Source organism: Rhincodon typus, chromosome 35 (genome assembly GCF_021869965.1).
Source record: "Rhincodon typus isolate 14 chromosome 35, sRhiTyp1.1, whole genome shotgun sequence".
Taxonomy (NCBI): Eukaryota; Metazoa; Chordata; class Chondrichthyes; order Orectolobiformes; family Rhincodontidae; genus Rhincodon; species Rhincodon typus.
In genome coordinates, this window is record NC_063366.1 from 10375875 (window position 1) to 10399343 (window position 23469).

Genomic DNA, 23469 nt, shown 5'->3' on the forward strand with positions numbered 1-23469 from the left:
CCATTACTACGTTCATTGCCTTCATGTCAGTTTCTCTGCTCAGTGCATGACTCAGTGTTTTCCTGTTGTGCAGGTCACAATCTATAAAGTTACACAATATCCCAATATCGGACCACACTTTCTTTACTTTCAAATAATCTTATCAAAAGATCAAAGTGGTTCACTGTCTGATTTTCATTTATCCTCTCCTGCATGGTTGTGATGTCTCAGAGGGGGACAAGATTGTCCCTTTCAGTTCTCTTAGAAAGTTCATAGTCATGGATATAAATATGTCAATCCAAACATATAAACCTGTCATACTCATCCACAATTTGCATTCACAAGAAAGTATATCAATACAATATATTATCTCTTATTGAACTACAAGTTGAGTTGAGATATTCAAGTTTGCATGGGGTGCTGCATCCTTTCTCAATAACTTTATCCCCCTTACCCTCAACCACTTCCTCATATTGAGACCGTTCCTTGACAGTGAGTTGCTGAAAACTGGTATCTGCTCTTGTGGGAGCACAGCACGAGCTCATCCACTCAGCACGTCTGACTGAAGATGGATGCAAATGAGAACATAACAAGGAGCAGCAGTGAGCAACTCAGCCCCTCGAGCCTAACACTCAGTGTGGTCTCAACTCATGTTCCTGCCAGTTTCCCATACCCCATCAATCCACTACTGATTAAAAACCTGTCTGTATCCTCCTTAACTTCACTCAATGTCCCAGCATCTACTTCACTCTGGGGTAGTGAATTCCACACATTCATGATCAAATTGTCTGTTGTTCTGAAGTGTTTTCCTCCAGTTTCATTCAGGATGAGGCAGTGTGTACAGCCTCCTTTTCCTGTCGATTGCCATTCACAACTGGATATGGAAGGATTGTATGCACACACAGATCTCTCTGCTATTGCCCCCAGTCTATGATGTCCACATTTGTCTGATCAGAGTTGGCCCAAGTTACCAGAGAGATTCACTTCTCCATGAAACTTCTGGAGCAATCAAAGTCAGGATCCACTGATTGGGGAGGAGGAGCGGACAGGATCTTGAAGATTACTTGTTGACAGTCCTCTGCATTCCAGCTCCAAATTCGCAATGAGGGGCTGGAATCGTCCAAGGGCATTGTGTTCCAGTTAAAGCTCTCTTGTTGAAAACCAATGTCAGTTTTTCATTTTCACTCCTCTGGTAATCACCTAAATGATTATTTGTCAAATGTATTTCTGAAATCTAGGTACTCTACATCCACCACATTTTCGTCACTATGTCTGTCTCCTCCTCAAATAATGTTAACAGCTTTGACAAGTTGTATCTACCCTTTTGCAGATTCAGTGTTTAGTTTTTAATTATTAATTCTTGACAATTTTACCCTAAAGATATTCAAAATTGTTGTTCCCCACATCAGGAGGATGTGTCTTGAGACAAGGACTGAGGGCGGAGACAGGAAATAGAAAAATAAATTCATTTATTTTTGCGGCTTCAGCAAAGACAACATTACTGTCAAGGATTCCACATTGAAAAGGATAAATCAAATATCCTGAATAGATAAACCTAAATGGTCAGAAAATGCAAACTTCCACAAGATTTGGGGCTGACTGTGAAAGCAGATGGCCTTCAGTATGAGAACAAAAAGATAAATACAAAAAAGTTATAATTTTAAAAAATCTAGATGTAAGAAATGTGTGGGCCTTTAAATTCCATAAACACATCATCATTTGAAAAAACATCAGTGCTCTTTTCTGCTTTCCTTTACTATAAAAGCATTAAAAACAAATCAAAATAAAAATCTTATACTACTGAAATGTGAGAACTCTCAGAATTATAGACGTAAATCTAGAAGAAAGCCTGCAATCTCAACAGTAGCTGCAAGATCCACCTAGTGCGGGGGATCTGAAGAGTAGGGGCCATATTTTTTAAAGTGAGAGGAGAAAGAACTTAAAAAGACAAGAGGAGCAACTTTCTTACAAAGAGATTGGCTCGTGTGTGGAATGAACATTGAGAAGAAGTGGTGGATGTGGGTACAGTTACAACGTTTAAAAGACATTTGGATAAGTACGTGAATAAGAAATGTTTGGAGGGATATGGACCAGGTGCATATAAGTGCAGTCAGGTGGGACTAGTTTAGTTTGGGATTATGGACTGGTTGCACCAAAGGGTCTGTTTCAGTGCTGTATGACTCTATGATTCCAAGAACATCTCAGAACAATTTCTGAATCCAAGAGGGGGGCAGAAAACAGTGGAGCAATGAACCCAATGCATGAGGGCGGCAGACCATGACTTCCCTGCTTTAATGAAGCTTTGCACCAGAATGTTTATCAATTGATAGGAGTGTGAACAGGGGAAACAGCTCAAGTCAGAGGATCTGAGACTACAGCATGATGTGGGCAGGAGATGGATTCCTAATGTTTGTTTTCATTGGACAACAACCACAATAAGACAATGATGGGCTTCAATCAGTCTCCAGGCATAAAAAAGGCTTCACTCAGTTTTTAAGATGCAGGGATATTTGAACAGAGGTCTGGGACTATCCCACTGACGATGAGATCATGTGTATATGCTGAATTGACTGACAGAATAGTGCATGTAGCATGACCATTGGGTGTTATCCTGTGGAGATGAAGTTTCTGCTCAGGAAAAATTGGTCATATTGTCAAAATTTAAAAGTCGTTTCCTGAGATGTGGCCATTACCGGCAATGCCAGCATTTATTGTCCAGAGGGCAGCTAAGAGTTAACCAACTCTGCAGTAACATGTAGACCAGACCAGCTAAGGATGACAGATTTCTTTCCCTGAAGGGCATTAGTGAACCAGATGACTTTTTACAAAAATCAATAATATTTATATGGTCACATTAGACCTACTCTTAATTCCAAATTTGACTGAATTCCCATTTCACCCTCTGCCACAGAGGGATTTGAACCTGTGGCCCCACAACATTAACCTGGCATTCTGGATTATTAGGGTAGTGACCTTACCACTGTGCCACCACCTCCCCTGAATGCCACTCCCCCCTTATCACGTCAGACATTGTAGATTATTGACACAATTAACAATATGTAAAATTTCACTAATCTGGATCAACAATCAAATCACTCCTGAAATTGCGGTGGAATGAATTAGAAGATCAATCTCAGCAATGGGAATCTGGCTTTCCAGCGAGAACATGAGAGGCCACTGGGGAAGAGAAAAAGCTTGGTTACAGAGCATGGAAAACATAGCAGCGCATGTAGCATCTCCCATAAACACAAAAACGCCTTTCCTCAAACATCAGTAAAACCTTCAGACCCACTCCCTAAAGACCAGCAAAACCCACTGGGACTCAGGAAGATGAGGAGGCCAATTAGCCCCTCAATCCTGTTCCACTATTAAATGAAATCATGGATGGTCTATCACCTCAATCCATTTATCAGTCTTCCATCTGTCTCTTAATTTTGAGTTTTATAGATTTTAATTCACCAATTTTTATTTGGCATTAATTATCTTTTGAGGAAGAGAGTTACAACCATTTCCCACCCTGTGTGCATCAAAGTGTTTCCCAGTTTCACTGTCGATCGATCTATTTCTAATTACAATGTGACTCCAGACCAAGACTCCCTAACCAGTGGAAACAGTTCCCCTCTGTCTCATTTCCACTTCTCTTAATATTTGAAAACTTCCATCAAATCAGCCCGTAACCTTCTCCATTTCAGGGAACACAAACCTACTTTGTTTAATCTCTCTGTGTAATTTAACGCTCAAAGTCCAGAATTCATTCAGGTCCGTCTTCACTGCACTCCCTCCAAGATCCTAAATCTCCTCACAGTGTGGTCTCCTGAAATGCTCTGAGTTCTCCATCAGATCCAGATCCTACCCACCACACTGCATTCTGCACACACCCAGTGATTCAGAATACTGGGAGAGCAATGCTCAACTCCAGGAACCAACTACAGCGAGAACTCTCAGAATATCGACTCACTTAAGGAAGTCAAGCAGCTGACAGGAGGCCACATTCAGGATGAGATGTTTATGGACATTTCTACAGCCCAAACCCCACCTCTCAAAGATATCTCGAGGCTCAGACCTGACAGGGATAGCCATCCGCAGAAGGTCAGTCTGAAAGCTCAGTGTTGAACTGTATCAGCTGGTCTTTAGTATTCACACAGGGAGAGAGAGAGAGACACTGAGATCAGAGTGCACCCTCCAGATTGTACAGTTAACAGCAGCTCCAATATCCCAGTTACAGTGACCTGTTCCCAACATGGATCAACACCGTTCATACCTCAGGTATTGACCGAACTGGCTGAGGGTGTCCTTTCATCAGAAGCTATTAATGGAAAGAGAGACATAAGAAAACATTCATTATCAGACCAACAGGTAGAGTGAGCGAGAAAGCGTGTGAGAGAGTGAGAAACGAGGGCGACAGAGAAATGCAGGGACAGAGAAACGAGAGAGGAAGAAAGTGCACACGAAAGAGAGAAATGTGAGAGAAAGTGTGAAAGGGAGAGCATGATAAAGAGAAATGAAAGTGTGAAAACACGAGAAGGAAAAACAAGAGACACAGCACACGAGTGACAGAAATGAGAGAGAGAGAGAGAGAGAGAGAGATAAAGAACGAGACAGAAAAATAAAAGAAAGAGAGAGCACAAGAGAGACAGCACACAAGACCAAGAGGAAAATGAGAGACAGATAGACCAGTCCAAACCAGATAAAGAACGATAACAGAAATTGCTGAAGAAACTCAGAAGGTCTGGCAGCATCTGCAGAGAGAGAAAGCAGAGTTAATGCTTTGCGTCCACGGAACTCTCAACAGAACTCCCAGAATAAAAAGTCACTGGACTCAAAATGTTAACTGATTTTCTCTCTGCAAATGGTAGCAGACCTGTTGTGTTTTACCAGCAATTTCTGTTTTCTTTTCTGTTTCAAATCTCCATCATTTTCAGTTCTTTGAAACAGAAAGAACAGCTCCTTGTACACTAACACAGATGCCGAGATGTTTGAATTGTCAGCTTACAGTTTGTGGGACTGTAGTTGTTCTTCACTCCTCCTGTAAAACAAGGAATGTTCGGTGAGTGTTGAGAGACTGTCAGAAAATCAGAGGAAATGCTGGAGACCCTCACTCCCATCTAGACTCAGCCGCTCGTGCCCACATTGCCCTGAGCTGCTGATGCCCAACAGTGAACTGAGAGCCAAACACAATCTGAAATATCTGACTTTACAGTCACAATGTGAGACTCTGAACCCTGACACCCTCCACCTTACCCTGAGAAACAGGGCACCATCTCAGACCCTCCTTCACAAACTGAGGCCCTCTCCCCACAGCCTGAGCCATCACTAACCCCAAGACTGACTCCCATATACAGAAGTTCCTTGTCCACCCTCTCAACCCACTCAAACAATTGGAGATCATGAGATACTGGAGCAGAATTAGGCCATTAGGCCCATCGGGTCTGCTCCAACATTCAATCACGGCTGTTATGTTTCTCAGCCCCATTCTCCTGCCTTCTCTGCGTAACTCTTGATCCCCTTACCAATTAAAAACCTACCTATCTCTGTCTTAAAGACACTCAATGACTTGGCCTCCACAGCCTTCTGCAACAATGGATTTCCACAGAATCACCGCGGTCCGACTGAGGAAATTCCTCCTCAGTTCTAAAGGATTGTCCCTTCTCTCTGATAAGTTCCCTTGGGTCCTAGTCTCTCCTGTTAGGGGAAACATCTTCTCCACATCCACTCCATCCAGGCCTCTCAGTAATCTGTAAGTTTCAACACGATTCGCCCTCAATCTTCAAAACTTCATCAAATGCAGAACTACAGTCTTCAAGGTGCTCCTCATATGACATGCCCTTTATTCCAGGGATCATTCCTGTAAACCTATTCTGGACCCCTCCAACACCAGCACATCATTCCTTAGATATGGGGCCCAAAACTGCTCACAATATTCCCATTTCCTTCACCACTCTCTGGCCATCTCCTTTCAGGCTCTCCAACTGCCTGAACCCCCAGTCAGGTGCTGCCATTTCCTCACAAACCTTTCTTCCCGTAAATTTTGACAGCCCCAACAGCGAGAGCGATGATCCCGAGGACTCCAAGTACAATCCAAGTAACAAAAACCTGGGAGTGAGACTTTGTGTCTGTCAGAGGAAGAGAGAAATAAATCAGAGAGAATATGAGAAAAATTAAAAAGGGAGAGAGGGGTTTGTGTGAGAGAGAGAAGGGCAGATGGGGGGCAGACAGAGGAGGGACAGAGAGAGAGAGAGAGAGGTGGCGGGGACAGGGAGTGGAGAGAGAGAAACAGAGGGAGAGAAAGAGCAATAGAGGGAGGAGCGAGAGAGAGAGAGAGGTGGGTGAGACAGAAAGACGGGGGAGAGAGAGAGGGCAAGAAAGAAAAAAAATCTTCATTTTACAGCATACCTGGTACACAGTTTGCGCATTTGGTCCAATAAGTATATGCTCCTATTTAGTCACTTGAATCTCCTCCTCTCATACTTCCTCATCTAAATCTCTCACCATCACTCCCTACTCCTTTCTAGTTTCCCCTTAAATACATCTTGACAAGTCACGCTTCATATGGCAGCAAGCTTGACATTCTTCCTATTCTCTGACTGGAGAAGTTTGTTCTGAATTCCTTTTGGACTTTTTGGTGACTGTCTTGCATTGATAGTCTCGAGTTGTGCTCTTCCCCAAATACTCTCTCTGAACCCATTCTAACAAAATGTTTCATCTTTTTAACAATCTCTACAGATTCACCCCTCAGTCTCCATTATCCAAGGGAAGAGACCCAGCCCTGTTAATCTTTCCATGATATGTTCACTCACACATTTCTGATATTTACATTGTAAATCTTCTCTGCACCCTCTCCAGTACCTCAATATCCTTTATATCACATGGTGACCTAAACTGCCTACAGTACTCTGTATGTTGTCTAATGAAATGTCAAGACAGAACTAAAGGTCAGGTAGATTATGCTAATTCATAGAATCATGGAATCCCTACAGCATGCAAACAGGCCATTCGACCCAACAAGTCCACACCAACCCCACGAAGAACATCACACCCAGACTCAACCTTGCAACTCCCACGGCCAATCCACCCAACCTACACGTCCTTGGATACAATGGGCAACTTAGCACGGCCAATCCACCCTAACCTGCACATCTTTGGACTGTGGGAGGAAACCAGAGCACCCAGAGGAAAACCCACGCAGACACAGGGAGAATGTGCAAAATCTGCACAATCTCCCTTTAAAAAGTAAAGACTACCCTTGGCTTTGTTTTAAACAGCATTTCTAATCTGTGCCACAACATTTAAAAATTGGTGTGTTTGCACTCTGAGATGCCTTTGTTCCTCAACTTCATTTACCAAGCATTTGTTCATTTTCAAAGTTTGTTAATGACTTCCTGTAACATGCTGCAGTCCTCCTGAGTATTGACTACCTCCAATTTGAAGTCATCTGCAAATTTAGGAACTGTTTTTGATCACCAGAATCACTAACTAATGAAACGTAGCAGACTTGACCAAACTATCTGTGCATAAGGCTTCTCTCCTGTCTCCTATCACTAAGGATTGTCTAAAGCTCGTCTCTGCATTTTTTCAGAATATCTGGAAATGTCTCTCTCGTTCCCAGGACCATCTGGGATTCCTGCCTTGACTTATTGAGACTGTTTGGTGCTGCTGTCGATAATAAAGTGGAAATTTAATTCTAAAATTCTATTTAAATAAAACTGTGTTCAGGGTCATTGGGAGAAGGCAGGAGAATAGCACTGAGTCACAATGCTCACTCAGAGTCAGTGAGGGCATGATGAGCTGAAGAACATTCTTCATAACAATTCTGTGATTCCATGATTTTACAGTTCAAACCAATAGTTTAAATGATGAACAGCAGTGTTTCCTTGTGGAACACCACTTCCCACATACTGACACTCTGACTAACTATCGCTTATTCCCAATCTCTGTTTCCTGTCTTAAAGCCAGCTAGCAATCCATTTCACCACATTTCTACTGACTCCACATTCTCTAAACATTTTCATTGTAGGGGCATCTTACCAAAGGCCTTTGGAAAATCTGGATAAAATACATCTACAACATTACCACTGCAAACGCACTGTTACCTCATGAAAAAATGCAATGAATTTTGTCAAACAGTATTCCCTCTTGAAATTTATGCTGACTATTCATTACTAGACTTTGTTTCTAAATGTCCTTCTGTTTCCAATTTTAACTCAGTGTTAAATAGACTGGGCTATAATTCCAGGATACACTGGGTGTTGCCATACTGCAATATCTCAGGATAAATGGGGTCCTGTCAGACGTGATTATCCCATAATTCACTGGACTGACTTGAAACAAAATATCTCAGGATCTGTTTCTCTTCTTTTATTCACTCACAGGATGTGGGTGTCACTGTCTGGGCCAGCATTTATTTCCCATCCTTAGTTGCCTTTGAGATGGTCATGGTGAGCTGACTTCTTGAACTGCTGCAATCCATGTGCTGAAGGTCGATCCAGAACGTCATGAGGAAGGGAGTTCCAGGATTTTGACCCAGTGACAGTGAAGGAATGGCTCTGTATTTCCATCCAAATCAGGATGGTGAGTGGCCTGGAGGGGAACTTGCAGGTGCTGGTGTTCCCATGCAGCTACTGTCATAGAGTCATAGAGCATGGAAACTGACCCTTCGGTCTGACCAGTTCATGCCGAACATAATCCCAAACTAACGTATCCCCACCTGCCTGCTCCTGGCCCATATCCCTTCAAATCTTTCCTATTCATGTATCCATCCAAATGTTTTTTAAACGTTGTAATTGTAGCCAAATCCGCCACTTCCTCAGGAAGTTCATTCCACACGCGAATCACCTGTGTAAATAGCTTGCGTCATGTCTTTTTAAAATCTCTCTCCTCTCATCTTAAAAATATGCCCCCTAGTCATGAAGTTCCCCATCTTAGCGAAAAGACAACTACCATCAACTCTATCCATACCTCTCATTAATTTATAAAGTTCTATCAGGTCACCTCTCAACCTCCTACGATACAGTGAAAAAAAGTTCCAGCCTATCCAAAACTTGGAAGGTGCTAAGGAAAGTGGCAAATTGAGAGGATATAGTAGGCTCTGTCACACTATAATATCAGACAGTATACGGTACATTTCAATGCTGTAATATTCCTAGACATGTCCAGCACTGGAGTGGCAGTATACTCCAGACTACATTGGGTACCATGGTACTACAGTGTCACCAGATAAACTGGGTGACATTCTATTTCACATCCCTGAATATGATGCCAAGATGACCATTCTCTATAATTGGTACAAGTACTTTGACAGTTAATATTTTCCTTCTCTCTATCCTGGGCTGTCCTGGTGAAGCAGATCAGCACTGACCCTCCCTCCTGTGATCCTGGTCGGAGTCTGGTTCCTGTCTAACAGTGAGAAACAGTCTTACCATAAATCACCACCAGCTTCTCCTCCAGCCCACTGTGCTCCACCCGACAGGAATACTCGGCCTGATCCTCCGGATCAAACTCTATCCATTTCCGGATCTGGTAGGTCCTGTCATAATTGGGTAAGATCCCAGTGGACAGGGTCTCATCGATCAACACTCCATCCCTCCACAGAGTCACCTCGATGGCTTGAGGGTAAAACCCAGTGATGAGACAGGACAGCTGGTTAGAATCACCCAGACGGGTAAAGGACACAATGGGGGCAACTGAGGGAGAGAGGAACAGGAGTCAGTGCAGGAACATCAAGATAGAGAAAGGTCCAGGCACCATCCAATTGAACAAATCTCACCTCACCCACACCCCCTCCCCTCTTACACAGCTACCCCAAATCACTCACCCTGACTGCCTCAATCCCCGACATGCTCCCAGTAATGCAAACTGTGGGGTCTATTTATACATATTTATGCACAAATATTATTTATTGCCAGTTTGGGTTTCTGAGTTCGTTCGGTGGTGAGCTTCATGTATGCTTGCGAGTTTATTATTAACTTGAGAGTATTTTTGCAGCCATAGTGAATTCTTTTGAGAATAGGTTGAGACTTCACTTCAAATTAACTAAATTGTATTTACATTGGTAGAGTTTTATGACATAACTATATAAACAAGTTTTGCTGTAGAAGGACAGAAGAGGCTTTTTTTAAGATGAAGAGTCACACCCACAGATTAGAAACAGCAATTTTAGTTTTGTTTTTGAGCCATTCTCTGACATTCTTGGAATAGGATGGCTATGTAGACCAGGGTTCTGGAGGCGAGAAGAGTGTGTACTGAAATAGATTACCTTAGAGTGAAGAGTTCTTGTTCGAACCAGACCAGATGTGTTGGGATAAAGCCCTGAAAAGGTTGCTTAAAGCCGAGTATATTGAAGCTCAAGTGTATGACAGTTCCTTCCAAGAATTATCTGAGGTTCCATTCCAAAATTTAAATTCATAAATTACTTAAACCCACCGAGGTGTTAAATACAGGGATTCTGCTGAGTACTGTACAAATTCTGACTTGGGTACTGTACCAAGGGTGGGTTTCCAGTCCTATCCAAATGCTGGTTTGTTTCTTTCTATTTCTCGAAGGGATTAACGGGTTTATACTTTTCCTGTGTGTTTAATAATAATTGAATTTGTATGATAGGTGGATGATGTGTTTAACTCTATCTTGTTACACAACATTAAGAATTGGGAGATTAGACAAGCACAGTATTTAGTCCTTTTGAACTAACATATGGAAATGAGGTAAGAGGAGCACTTAAATTAAAGTTAATAAACTAAAGTTCAGAAACAACTCTTCATATCTACGTCACAAATTTATGAGACAGTCCGAAAGCTGAGTGGCACCATTTGAGTTAAAGAGTCTTAGAGTTGTACAGCACAGAAACAGACCCTTCGGTCTAACCCGTTCATGCTGCCCAGATATCCTACATTAATGTTGTCTCATTTGCCTCTATTTGGCCCATATCACTCTAAACCCTTCCTATTCATGTACCCATCCAGATGTCTTTTAAAGCTGACAAAAGAAAATCTGAATGAACCTCAACAGAAAGTACATTATCCATCAAAATAAGATCACTCAATCTTAGGATCCTGTCTAGGATCTGATTTGTCATGTAATAATATCAGATGCGATCAAATTAGGCTCTTGACTCACAGCGCTTCCCTCCCCATCCCCACTCACTTGCTGACTGACCCTCACTCCCTGCCTCGCTCACCAACTTCCAGTTCTTTCTGTCCATACTCCAGGTATTTCCTCAGCCACGTGCCACACTCCTCCTCCAGGTATTGCTTCCATTGCCGGTTGCCCAACACATCCTGGTCCCACCTGTTTTTGATGCTTTCTCCCCAGGGAACCGGGCTCACCCACACCATGTGCTCCCTGTCAAAGCTGAGGACATCTCGTCCATTCCAAGCGTACTGATTGAACCCAACCATTGCCACATCTCCCCTCAGGTCACAGCCGGTCATCATCTGGTACGTGTAGATCCCTGTCAATCAGAAACACAAGTTTCCAGTCAGAGACAGATAATCATCCCGGTTAATCAGAAAAGTGAACTGCCAACAGGGTTCATCTCCACTAGAAACTCTATCTGGAACTGATCAAGACAACATCAAATCACCACATGGCTTTCCCCAAATAACCCCTGAACCTGCAGAACATCAAGATATGAAGCAGGAAAAGAGACACAGTCGATAAAAATAAATTTTTTCCACTGGTTGGGAACTCTAGAACTAGGGGTGGGGCCAGACTGTCCTAACAGCGATGTTAGGAAGCATTTCTACACACAAAGGGTGGTAGATGTTTGGAACAATGGCAAAGGTTGCTGGGTCAGTTGTTAATTTCTAAATCTGCGACAGATACATTTTTGATAAACAAAGGTTTTAAGGGACATGGACCAAAGACAAGTATGTGGATTTAGGCCACAGATCAGCCATGGTTTCAATGAAAGGTGGAACACGCTGGAGGGGCTAAATGGCCTATTCCTGCTCCTAGGTTCCGAGTAAACCCCTGGAAAACTCGAGCAGTGGGGTGGCATGGACTCACCACTCGTCTGGTTGATCCGTTCCATGATCCTTGGAACAAAGGCTCTGAAATCCAGCTCCTGCAGCTGGGCAAGGTATAGTTTCCGCGCCCAGGCCTTACGTCCCTCGCTCTCCACCATCCACTGTTCCCGAGGAATCAACACCTTCCAATCGCTGTCGTACTTAATAAACTGGACCCCGTCCACATAACCAACAATGACAAACTGCGGGAAACCGGAAACTGGAGTCATAGCAGTCAGGAAATACCGGAGAGAGTGAGTTTCTGAAACATAGAGGGGAAATCCATTAGGGCATGCAGCTCAAAAGACCAGTCACATGTTTCCACTGACACCTCACTTTATACTCTACTCCTGTATTCAGGAGGTCAGGTTCCCACCTTCCTCTGTAACCACTTTCTGAACCAGCCCTGCCAGGCTCTTATTATTTTTACACTTATAGCACCAGGTCTCTACACAGACTTTGGAATATTACCCCTCTTTTGACTTCTGCATTCTTCCTACCAAAATGTATAAATTGGCATTTTTACACATTAAATTTGATTTGCCACTTGTTGGCCCTTTCTACCAACATTTCTGTGTCCTCTTGAAGTCTATCAGGATCCTCGTCATCATTTACAATGCTGCAAGATTTGTATTGTTTGCAAATTGTAGTATGTTGTCCGTACAAATCTGGATCATTAATATCCATCAGGAAAGCAATGTTACCATACAGCCGCTCTGAGGTTCCACACATACCAATCGTAATTCGTTGCTGCACACAGACCTCAGAATTCTGTGCACCAAACAAATCTTTGAGAGAATGTAGCAGGAAAGAGAGAGATTTGAATATTGACTCTTTGGGAGATTAGGATGCAATGATTGGGAGTGTGATGGAGGAAGATTCAAATTGAGACTTTCAATCAAATATTGGATAATTACTTGAAGAGATGGAAATTGCAGAGTAAAGGGCCAAAGACAGGAGAGTGGGACTGGCTGTGAGTTGTGAACCTGTGGAATTCTCTAAGACTCAAAACTGTTGGGGGCCAGTTTGCTGCATATGTTCAAGAGTGAGCTGGATGTGGATCGAGGGGTATGGAGAGAAAACGGGAATGGAGTCCTGAAATTGCACGATCAGCCAGGAACATCTTGAATTGTGGTGCAGGCTTGAAGGGCCAAATGGTCTGCTCATAGTCACAGTGTCATTGAGATATACAGCACAGAAACAGACCCTTCAGTCCAACTCATCCACGCCCACCAGATATCCTGTATAAATCTAGTCACATTTGTCAGCATTTGGTCCATATCCCGCTAAACCTTTCCTATTCATATACCCATCCAGATGTTTTTTAAATGCTGTAATTGTACCAGCCTCTACCACTTCCTCTGGCACCACCCTCTGCATTAAAAAGATGCCCCTTAGGTCCCTTTTAAATCTTTCCCCTCTCACCTTAAAGCTATATCCTCTCCTGCTCCTATTTTCTGTTTCGGTGTCTCACGTCATTAGATAGTGTTGGGAAACCGGTTGAAACTTCGTTTTGCTGTTATCTTGATATTTTTCTAATTATCTTCTATAATTGGATACCTTGGTTTTTTAAACAAATTATGTCATAAACTGCGATTCTGTTAAAGAAAATTCATAGCCTCTGTGAATGTCTCAGTGACAATCTAGATAAATTTCATTCTGAGAATTGAGTTGTGTCGAAGTAATATCATTTAGGATCATAACACCAGTTCAACGAAGAGTGCAGGAAGGCATGCCAGGAGCAGCACGTGGCAGACCTAAAAGTAAGCTGTCAATGTGGTGAAGCTACAACACAGGACTGTTGCATGTCAAACAGTGGTACCAACTAGCAATGGAGAAAATCAAGCAATACCACAATCAACAGGTCTGACATCCAGCTCTGTAATCGTGTTTCATCCAGTTGAGAGTGGTGGTGGACACAAGCAACTCACAACAGGATGAAGCTCCAGAAATATCCCCATGTTCAACGATGGGGTGGCCCAGCAGAAAGACAAAGCTGAAGCTGCTGTAAACACCTTCAGCCAGAAGGGTCAAGTGGATGATCCACTGTACTCTCCTCCTATGGTGTCCACATCACAGATTCCAATCTTCAGCCAATTCCATTCAGTCTTTGTGACATCAATAAATGACTGAAGACCCTGGATGCTGCAAAGGCTATGAATCCTGACAATATTCTCGTAATAGTACGAAAGACTTGTATTCCCAAATTACCTACATCTCTGCCAAGCTGTCCTAACACTGACATTGGCTCAGCAATGGCCAGGTATTGTCCTGTGCACAAAAGGCAGGATAAATCCAATACAAACAACTCCCATCACATCAGGCTACTCTTGGTCATCAGCAAAATGATTAATGGGGTTGCTGAGAGAGTTACCAAGGTCAGCAATAAATTGTTTAATAACATTTAGTTTGCTTTTCATTGAACCACAGCTTCTCATCTCATTACAGCCTCAGTCCAAACAAGGAAACAAAGACAAAAACAGCTGGACTCCACAGATGAGGTGAAAGTGGCAGCTCTTGAATTCAAGGCCACATTTGACCAAGTACGGCATCATACATTTGACCAAGCAAAACCACAGGCACTGGGAAATCATTAGAAATCTCTCCACTGGCTAAAGTCATAACTGGGACAAAGGAAGATGATGGTGGTTATTGGAGGTCAGTCAGCTCATCCCCAAGACATTACTGCAGAGTTTTCTCCAGACGCAACCTTTGGAACCAGGTTGACCTTGTTGACTACGAGATCATTGTTCGGAGTTGCTAAGCTGGGCCACTCAGGAAAACCCTGGCTGACTAATATAACCAGGAAATGAGGATCTCCTCAGTTCAGGGGACTGACTCCAAGCTGGCTGGCCACAGCCAGTGTACTGTGCACAAATAAATAAAGGGTGACTTCATGACGGGATACCAGCCTCTATGCAGTTATTTCACCCTCTTCTTGTGTTTCAATACTGATTTTCCTTCCATCATAAGGTCAGACACAAGATGTTGGGTGATAACTGCACAATATTCAGTACCCTTCACAACTCCGCAGATAATCAACATAAGAACATAAGAAACAGGAGCAGGAGTAGGCCATCTGGCCCCTTGAGCCTGCTCCTCCATTCAATAAGACCATGGCTGATTTTTTCGTGGACTCAGCTCCACTTACCCACACGCTCACCACTACCCTCAATTCCTTTACTGTTTAAAAATCTATTTTTGCCTTAAAAACATTCAATGAGGTAGCCTCAACTGCTTCATGGGGCAGGGAATTCCACAGATTCACAACCTTTTGGGTGAAGGAGTTCCTCCTCAAATCAGTCCTAAATCTGCTCTCACTTATTTTGAGGCTATGCTCCCTCGTTCAAACAGTGGAAACAACCTCCCTGCTTCTATCTGATCTATTCCCTTCATTATATTATACATTCCTATAAAGACGTCCCCCCTCATTCTTCTAAATTCCAATGAAGATAGTCCCAGACTACTCAATCTCTCGACATAAGCCAACCCTCTCAACTCCAGAATCAACCTTGTGAATCTCCTCTGTACCCCCTCCAGTGCCAGTCCATCCTTTCTCAAGTATGGAGACCACAACTATACACAGCACTCCAGGTGTGGCCTCACCAGCACTCTGTAAAGCTGCAGCATAACCTCCCCACTTTTGAACTCCATCCCTCTAGCAATGAAGGACAATATTCCATTTGCCTTCCTAATTACCCACTGCACCTGCAAACCAACACTTTGTGATTCATGCACAAGGACACCCAGCTCCCCCTGCACAGCAGTATGTTGCAACTTTTCATCACTTAAATAATATTCCATTTTGCTGTTATTCCTACCAAAATGGATGATCTCACAGTTATCAACATTGTACTCCATCTACCAGACCCATGCCCACTCACTTAACCGATCTATGTCCTTCTGCAGACTTTCAGTGTTCTCTGCACACCACTCATCTTAGTGTCATCTGCAAGCTTTGACACATTATGCTTCGATCCGAAAGTCTGAATCATCCATATTAAGCAGTCCATGTCCAAATTAAGAAAGACCTGGACAAGATTCAGGCTTGGGCTGATATGTGCCAAGCAACACCACACAATTCACAGGCAATGACCACCTCAAAACCCTCAACCAATATAGAGTCTAACCATCTGTCTTGACATTCAATGGCATTACCAATTCCACACTATCACCATGCTGGAGATTATCAGTGACCAAAAACTGAACCACATGAGCCACATAAAACTGCTTTCTGGCTGTTGCACTACAGGATCTTCTGTTACTTAATCTGTTCTGGCCATCACCTCTATCACATCTCTATCTTTGCTCCGCTGCTGCCTTAAAAGTTCGAACACCTCAGTCTCCCTTCAGTGTTGATGAAATATTTCTGCTGACTGGCCTTCTGAGTGTTTCCAGCTTCATTTTTATGGTCTCTTTGTGCTTTTCCAAACATTGCATTATACTTGTCAGCTGACTAGACCCTAACTAAATTCAGAAAGCTAAACTCAAAACAAGGAGTCCCACTGAGCTCCACCCATCTCCACAGCAATATCGCACATAATGGAATAGCCAAAAACAGTTTACTTTCTTCATTCATGGCATGTGGGCATCACTGTTTAGCGCAGCATTTTCTGCCCATCCCAAATTGCCCTTGAGAATGTGGTGGTGAGCTGTCATTTTTAACCACATCCGTTCATGGTCCCAGGTAAAAATATGTATTCACTACCTTGAATTTCAAAGCTTTTCTTAAAACTGTGAAACCTGATGAATAATATGTCTTTTTTGACTGCAATAGCTCCAAATATTGTATTCCAGCTCCAGTTGTATGTGCTGTGGTTGCAACGGTATATTTGGTTTTTTACTTCAATAGTACAATCAAGGTCACAACTAAGTTGCAATCTACAAAATGGTGATTCCCAAGCAAAGAGATAAAGAATACAGAGCTGAAATCTTCCTGACTGACCTCTTACACACTCAGTAAATAAGGTAAAGAATTGCGTATTATTTAAATATTCCACCACCATCAGATATGGAAACATTCTAATCAGTTCTGATTTATTAGTGTAGGAGAAATGCTCACAAACATGGATGTAGGAAATATACCTGTCCTATAAAGTGACCCGTACCCGCTTCCACCAAAGCGGCCCGTGTTTCAGAGACACAAAATGGCTAACGAGGGCTGAACAAAATAGGGCATTCTGCTCTAACATTTAAAGTAAAATATAATAGTACCTTGGAACAGAGCTACCCAAGGTTGTACAAAGGCCCTGCAAACTCTCAAGGGCCAACTATTCTAACAGTAACATGATCGAGTGTTAAAGTCATAGTACCTAGCCTAGCACTACCCCCCACATCCCATCACTGACTGACTGAGGACTAATGCCCCAGTAGCCAGCCTGGTACTGCCCCCCACATCCCATTACTGACTAACTGAGGACTAATGCCCCAGTAGCCAGCCTGGTACTGTTCCCCCCCAGCCCATTACCCACCTGCAGAGAGCTCTCCACACAAAAGCCCCAGCACTAACAGTCCGATCATTGTGCCTTCAGCTAACAGCCTGGGAGGAGAAATGGGTGAGAAATTATTTTCCAGCGGGATGTCTCAGTCTGCGAGCAGTGCCCTGGTCTCATCTCAAACCTTGTTCCGGTTCGCTCAGGCACCTTCACACTGATTGGATGAATGCTATGCTGGGGTATTCCGTGAGTCATCAGTCTCCAGCAGAATAGACTCCAGATAAGTTTGAAGAACTCCTCTCAGTATCGGAATGACCCAGCCAGACCGACACTTTCACTTCCAAGTTCAGTTGCCGGGAAATGACAATTATTCGATTGAGAAACATTTCCGGAAAGGACGAGGCCATTCAACCCTTCGGAGCTGCTAGATCGTCCAATGATCTGAACTCCAGTGTCATCTCCTTCAAAAGCCAAAGCACTAGACCCCAACTCTCCAGCCATCCCATCAGAATGTCAGGAGACATTTTCAGATGCATTGCTCAGAGAAGGGAAAAATGATGGCAAAATGAAAATGAAAAATTAGAGATGGACAATAAACGCTGCCTGGCCAATTATGTCCACATTCCATGGGCTTCCTGACACTCCCCCAACTCCTGACAAATGCGATAGCAACATTATCATCTGTGGTCCCTCGCAGGTGAGGTTGACTCTCTTCCACTCTCAGGGTGAGTCGGTAGGTAGCCGTACATGAGGAGCAGGTGATGGTCACAGGAACATGTGGATTGCGCATTAGTGTGGCAGCACACTCCTTTTGCTGTGTTCGCCTGGCTTCCATTTTATTCCTGATGGCAAGTCTCCAGGTGCCCCACGCCTTCCCGGATGCTCCTCCTCACTTAGGCCAGTGATTCCCAGGTCCCTGTGGGAATGCCGCACTTCCCCAGTGAGGCCTTGAGGGTGTCACTGGAGCGCCTCCCTCTGTCCACCTGGGGCTTGCCTGACATTTCGGAGCTGGGAGTAGAGCACCTGCTCAGGGAACCCCGTGTCAGTCACGTGGACGATGGGCCCAGCCCGTTGCAGCCGAGCAAGGGCGGTCAGTTCCTCGATGCTGGGGATGTTGGCCGGGTCGAGGGCCCTGGTGTCAGTGCGTCTTTCTTCCCAGCGGATTGGCAGGATCTCGCGCAGGCAACTTTGGTGGTACTGCTCCAGGGGCTTGAGGTGTCTGCTGTAGACAGTCCGTGTCTCAGAGCGATATAGGAGGGTGGGAACCCACCACAGCTCTGTAACCCATGACCTTGGTATTGGATCTAATGTTGTTGTTCTCAAATGCCCTCTTCCTCAGGCAGCCAAAGGCTGTGCTAGCACACTGTGGTGGGGCTGGATCTCTTCATCAATAACTGCTTTGGCCGACAGGACACTCCCGAGGTTTTGGAAGTGGTCAACATTCTCTAAGGCCTCCCCGCGGACCTTGATGATCGGGAAGTTGCTCCACCATGCCAGGCCAGGTGGATGAAGGCCCTTCATTTTGCGGATGTTCAGGGTGAGACCCATGCTCTCAAATGCCTCTGTAAAGTAGCTGACAATGGTCTGCAATACAATTGAAGCCACAGGACACACAGCAAATGCAATGGGTCCCGACAACATCCTGGAAGTAACATGCCCCTCGTCAGACTGTTCGAGTATAGCGATCGCATAGAGTTATAAAGTCATACAGCACGGAAACAGACCCTTCAGTTCAACTAGTCCCCGCCAACCATAGTTCCAAACTAAACAAATCCCAGCAACCTGCATTTCACCCATATGTCTCCAAACATTTCTTATCATGCACCTATCCAAATGTCTTTTAAGTGTTGTCACCACCACTTCCTGTGTAAGTTCATTTCGCACATGAACCACACTCTATGTAAAAAAATTGTCCTTCGTGTCTTTTTCAAATTTTTAAAAAGGTATCCCCTAGTCTTGAAATCACCCACTGCAGGGAAAAGACACCTGTATTCAACTTATCTACACGTCTCATGATTTTATAAGTCTCTATAAAGTCACCCCTCAACCTCCTATGCTCCAGTGAAAAATGTCCCAGCCTATCCAGCCTCTCCTTATAACACAAGTCCTCCATTCCTGGCCACATCCTGGTAAATCTCTTCGGAACTCTCTCCAGCTTAATAATATCCTTCCTATAACTTGGCAATCAGAAGTGGATACAGTACTCCAGAAGAGGCTTCACCAACATCCTGTACAACCTCAACATGATGCCCCAACTCTTAAACGCCTTCTTAACCATCCTGTCTGCATGTGATGCAAACTTCAAAGAATTATGTTCCTGAACCCGAAGGTCTCTCTGTTCTACAATACTATCCAAGGCCTTAATTGTAATTAATTTTAATTGTATAAGTCTGCCCTTGTTTGTTTTACCACAATGCAATACCTTGCATTTATAGAAATTAAACTCCATCTCCTATTCCTCAGCCCATTGACCCAATTGATCAATATCTGTTTGTCATCTTAGATAACCTTCCTCACCGTCCACTACGCCACCAATTTTATTGTCATCTGCAAACCTACTAACCATGCTTTCTAGTGATCTAACTTTACTAATTAGTCTACTGTGTGGAATCTTGTCAAAGGCTTTACTGAAGTAAACAAGGTCTACCACTCTGCCCTCATCAATCTTCTTGGTTACTTCCTCAAAAAATTCAATCAAGTTTGTGAGATGCAATTTTTCTCGCACAAAACCATGCTGACTATCTCTAATCGTTCCTTGCCTCTCCAAATGCATCTCAATTCTATCTTTCTGAATCACATCTAAAAATTTACCCATCACTGAAGTCAGATTCACAGGTCTATAGTTCCCAACCTTCTCCTTACATCCATTCTTAAACAAAGGCGCAACATTAGCCACTCTCCAGTCATCTGGCACCTCACCCGTATTATAGATGACACAAATATTTCTGCAAATATTTCCTCAATTTCCTCTCTACTTTCTCACCACATCCTGGGTTACATGAGATCAGTTCCCAGAGATTTATCCACCTGTGTATTTTCTAAGACTTCCTCTTCTGTAATATGAACCGATTTCAAGACATGCATCTTTATTTCCCCGAGTTCTCTAGCCTCCATTTCTTTCACCCTCCAAGCCTTTAAGACTATGTTATTCGCAGTCAATGTTTGGAAAATTAAAATTACCTGCTGCTACAAGCTTATTATTCTTACATATATCTGAGATCTCTCTACATATTTAATCCTCAATTTTTCTCTTACTATTGGATGGTCTATAGTATAATCCTATGAAGGTGGTCAAGTCTTTCTTATTTCTAACTTCAACCCATATGTTTACACTGGATGAATTTTCTGAAATATCTTCTCTGGTCACAGCAGTAATGTTTTCCTTAATCAAAAACGCCACAGTCCCCCATCTTTGGCCTCCCTTTCTATCCTTCCTATAGCATCTGAAACCCAGTACATTGAGCAGCAAATCCTGTCCATCCTTCAGCCAAGTTTTAGTAATAGCAAGGTGTCCCAGTCCCATGTTCCTAAACATGCCCTGAGTTCATCAGCCTTATCTGTAAGACCTCTTGCATTAAAATGCAGTCTAATTCTTCAGAGTTACTTTGTTGTCTGTCTTCCTCTTGTCTATCTTTTCAAATCAATTTGTTCTTTTCAGATTCAAAAACATCCTCATCTATCTTTCAATTTACTCTTCTAGTTAAGGTCCCTCCACACTCCCCTCAATGGTTTGCAGTCTACCCTAATAGAAGTAGCAAATTTTCCCACTGGGATGTTGACCCCTTTGCAGTACAGAGGTGAAACCCATCCTTTTTGAACAGGTCGGATCTGGCCCAGAAGAGATCTCAATGATCCAAGACACTGAATCCCTGAATGTTACACCACGTCTTCAGTGATTAATTTATCTCCGAGATCCTCTTACTCCTTCCCACATTCGAGCTGGGAACCAAAGATTACTGTTTTTGAAATGATAGGCTATATAGATGGCAGGGGTAACCTGGTCCACAGCTGTCTGAGCACACAACTACCTGCCTGGCCTGTCTCTCTTACCTCCCCTCCCTCACTGTTCTTTACCTTCTCAGACCTCACTCAACCTCTCCTGCTCACACAGCTCCGGGGACCAAGACCCAAGCACCATTCCTCCCATCCTCTGGCTGCCTCTGAACTGGGTCTTCCGGCACTCGGAATGGGGCCGAGCAGAAACTCCTACAAGCTGCCTGCCTGCCAGCTGTTGCACTCTCACTCCAGCCCAGTGTTTATACAATGCAATTTTATAACAAATTTTATAACATTAGTTTTATAACAACACCTCCAGCCCAGTGTTCAGATAACACACCTCCAATGTTGTTATAACAACACCCCTAGCCAATATGTTTATATAACACACCCCGCCCCAGTAATTTTATAAAAGCCAATCCAGCCCAGTGTTTATATAACACCCCCCACAGTAATGTCATAACAAACCCCCAGCCCAGTGTTTATATAATACACACAGCCCCCAGTAATTTTATAAAAAAACAACCCAGCCCAGTGTTTATATAACATTCTCCCCCACCACCTCCCCCCACCCCAGTAATTTGATTACAGTCCCTGGCCAGCTCAATGTTTATATAACACCCCTGGAACTTTATAACAAACCACCAGACCAGTGTGTTTATATAGCACCATTTCCACCAATATTAGAAACCTCCTGCAGCTCAGTGTTTATATAACAACTCCCCCAGACCAGTGTTTATATATCACCTCCCTCAGTAATTTTATTGCAATGGCCCCAACCTAGTGTTTATAGAAAACTCATTCCCCAGTAATTTTATAAAACTACCCCAGCCCAGTGTTTATGTAAATTTTATAACAATATAGTAATTTTATAACAATCCCCCAGCCAGGGGTTTATATAACACACACCACCCAAGTATTTTTATAACAAACCCTGCAGCCCAATGTTTATATAAAAATATAAAAATAACCCCCCCCAGGTCCAATGTTTATATAACCCCCTGAGTAATATTATTACAATCCCCCCAGCCCAGAGTCTATATAACACTCTACAGTACATTTGTAACAACCTCCCCCCTCAGCCCAATGTTAATTTAAAACACATTCCCCAGTACTTTTATAACAATCCTCCAGCCTTGTGTTTACATAGCACCCCTCCCATTAATATTATAAATCCCCTGAAGCTCAGTGTTTTGGTTACATCCCTCCCCCCCCCCAACCAAACCAGCTTTTTTTTTACCTTTATTCATTCATGGGATGAGGGTGTCACTGGCTAGGCAGCACTTATAGCCCACCCCTAAGTTTAGAGTCAATCTGTGGCAGGATTTGAACCAGGGTCCCCAGAATTGTATCTGGGTCTCTGAATTAACAATCTAGCAAAAGTACCACTAGGCCATAGCCTCCTCCTTATCGTTGTCCCCCCAAGTAATTTTACAACATCCCCCTGCCCAGTGTTTATATAATTCCCCAGTAATTTTATAACAAACCCCCAGCCCAGCGTTTATATCCCACATTGCCAGTAATTACATAACAACCCCCCAGCACAGTGTTTAGATAACACCCCTCCCCAAGTAATTTTATAACAATCCCCCAGCCCAGTGTTTATAAAACACTTCCTTATAACTTTATAACAATCCCCCAGAGCATTCTGTATATAGCAACCCCCGGTAATTTTATAACACCCCCAGCCCAGTGTTTATATAACAACTCCCTCCAATATTTTTATAACAAACCCCCCAGCCCAATGTTTATATAACACACACCCCCAATATTTTTATAACAACGCCCCCAGCCCAGTGTTTATAAAACACTTCCTTATAACTTTATAATAATCCCCCAGAGCAGTCTGTATATAGCAACCCCCAGTAATTTTATAACAACACCCCCAGCCCAGTGTTTAAATAACACGCCCCCAGCCCAGTGTTTATATAACACGCCCCCCAACCCAGTGTTTATATAACACCCTCGCAATATTTTTATAACCAGCCCCTCAGCCCAGTGTTTATATAACACACGCCCCAATATTTTTGTAACAGCCCCCCAGCCAGTATTTACATAAC

At 43.3% G+C, this 23469-nt stretch overlaps 1 protein-coding gene across 1 annotated transcript; it reads right to left on the reverse strand.

Moving 5' to 3' along the window:
• Positions 1 to 1431: 1431 nt before the first annotated feature.
• LOC109938595 (class I histocompatibility antigen, F10 alpha chain-like) lies at positions 1432 to 17745 on the reverse strand. Its single transcript, XM_048616720.1, is given in 9 exon segments — positions 1432 to 3156; positions 4241 to 4285; positions 4973 to 5005; positions 5991 to 6092; positions 9396 to 9659; positions 11150 to 11422; positions 11980 to 12240; positions 17450 to 17531; positions 17534 to 17745. Coding segments are annotated over 8 exon segments (1194 nt in total). The 5' UTR covers positions 17669 to 17745; the 3' UTR covers positions 1432 to 3156; position 4241.
• Positions 17746 to 23469: the final 5724 nt, after the last annotated feature.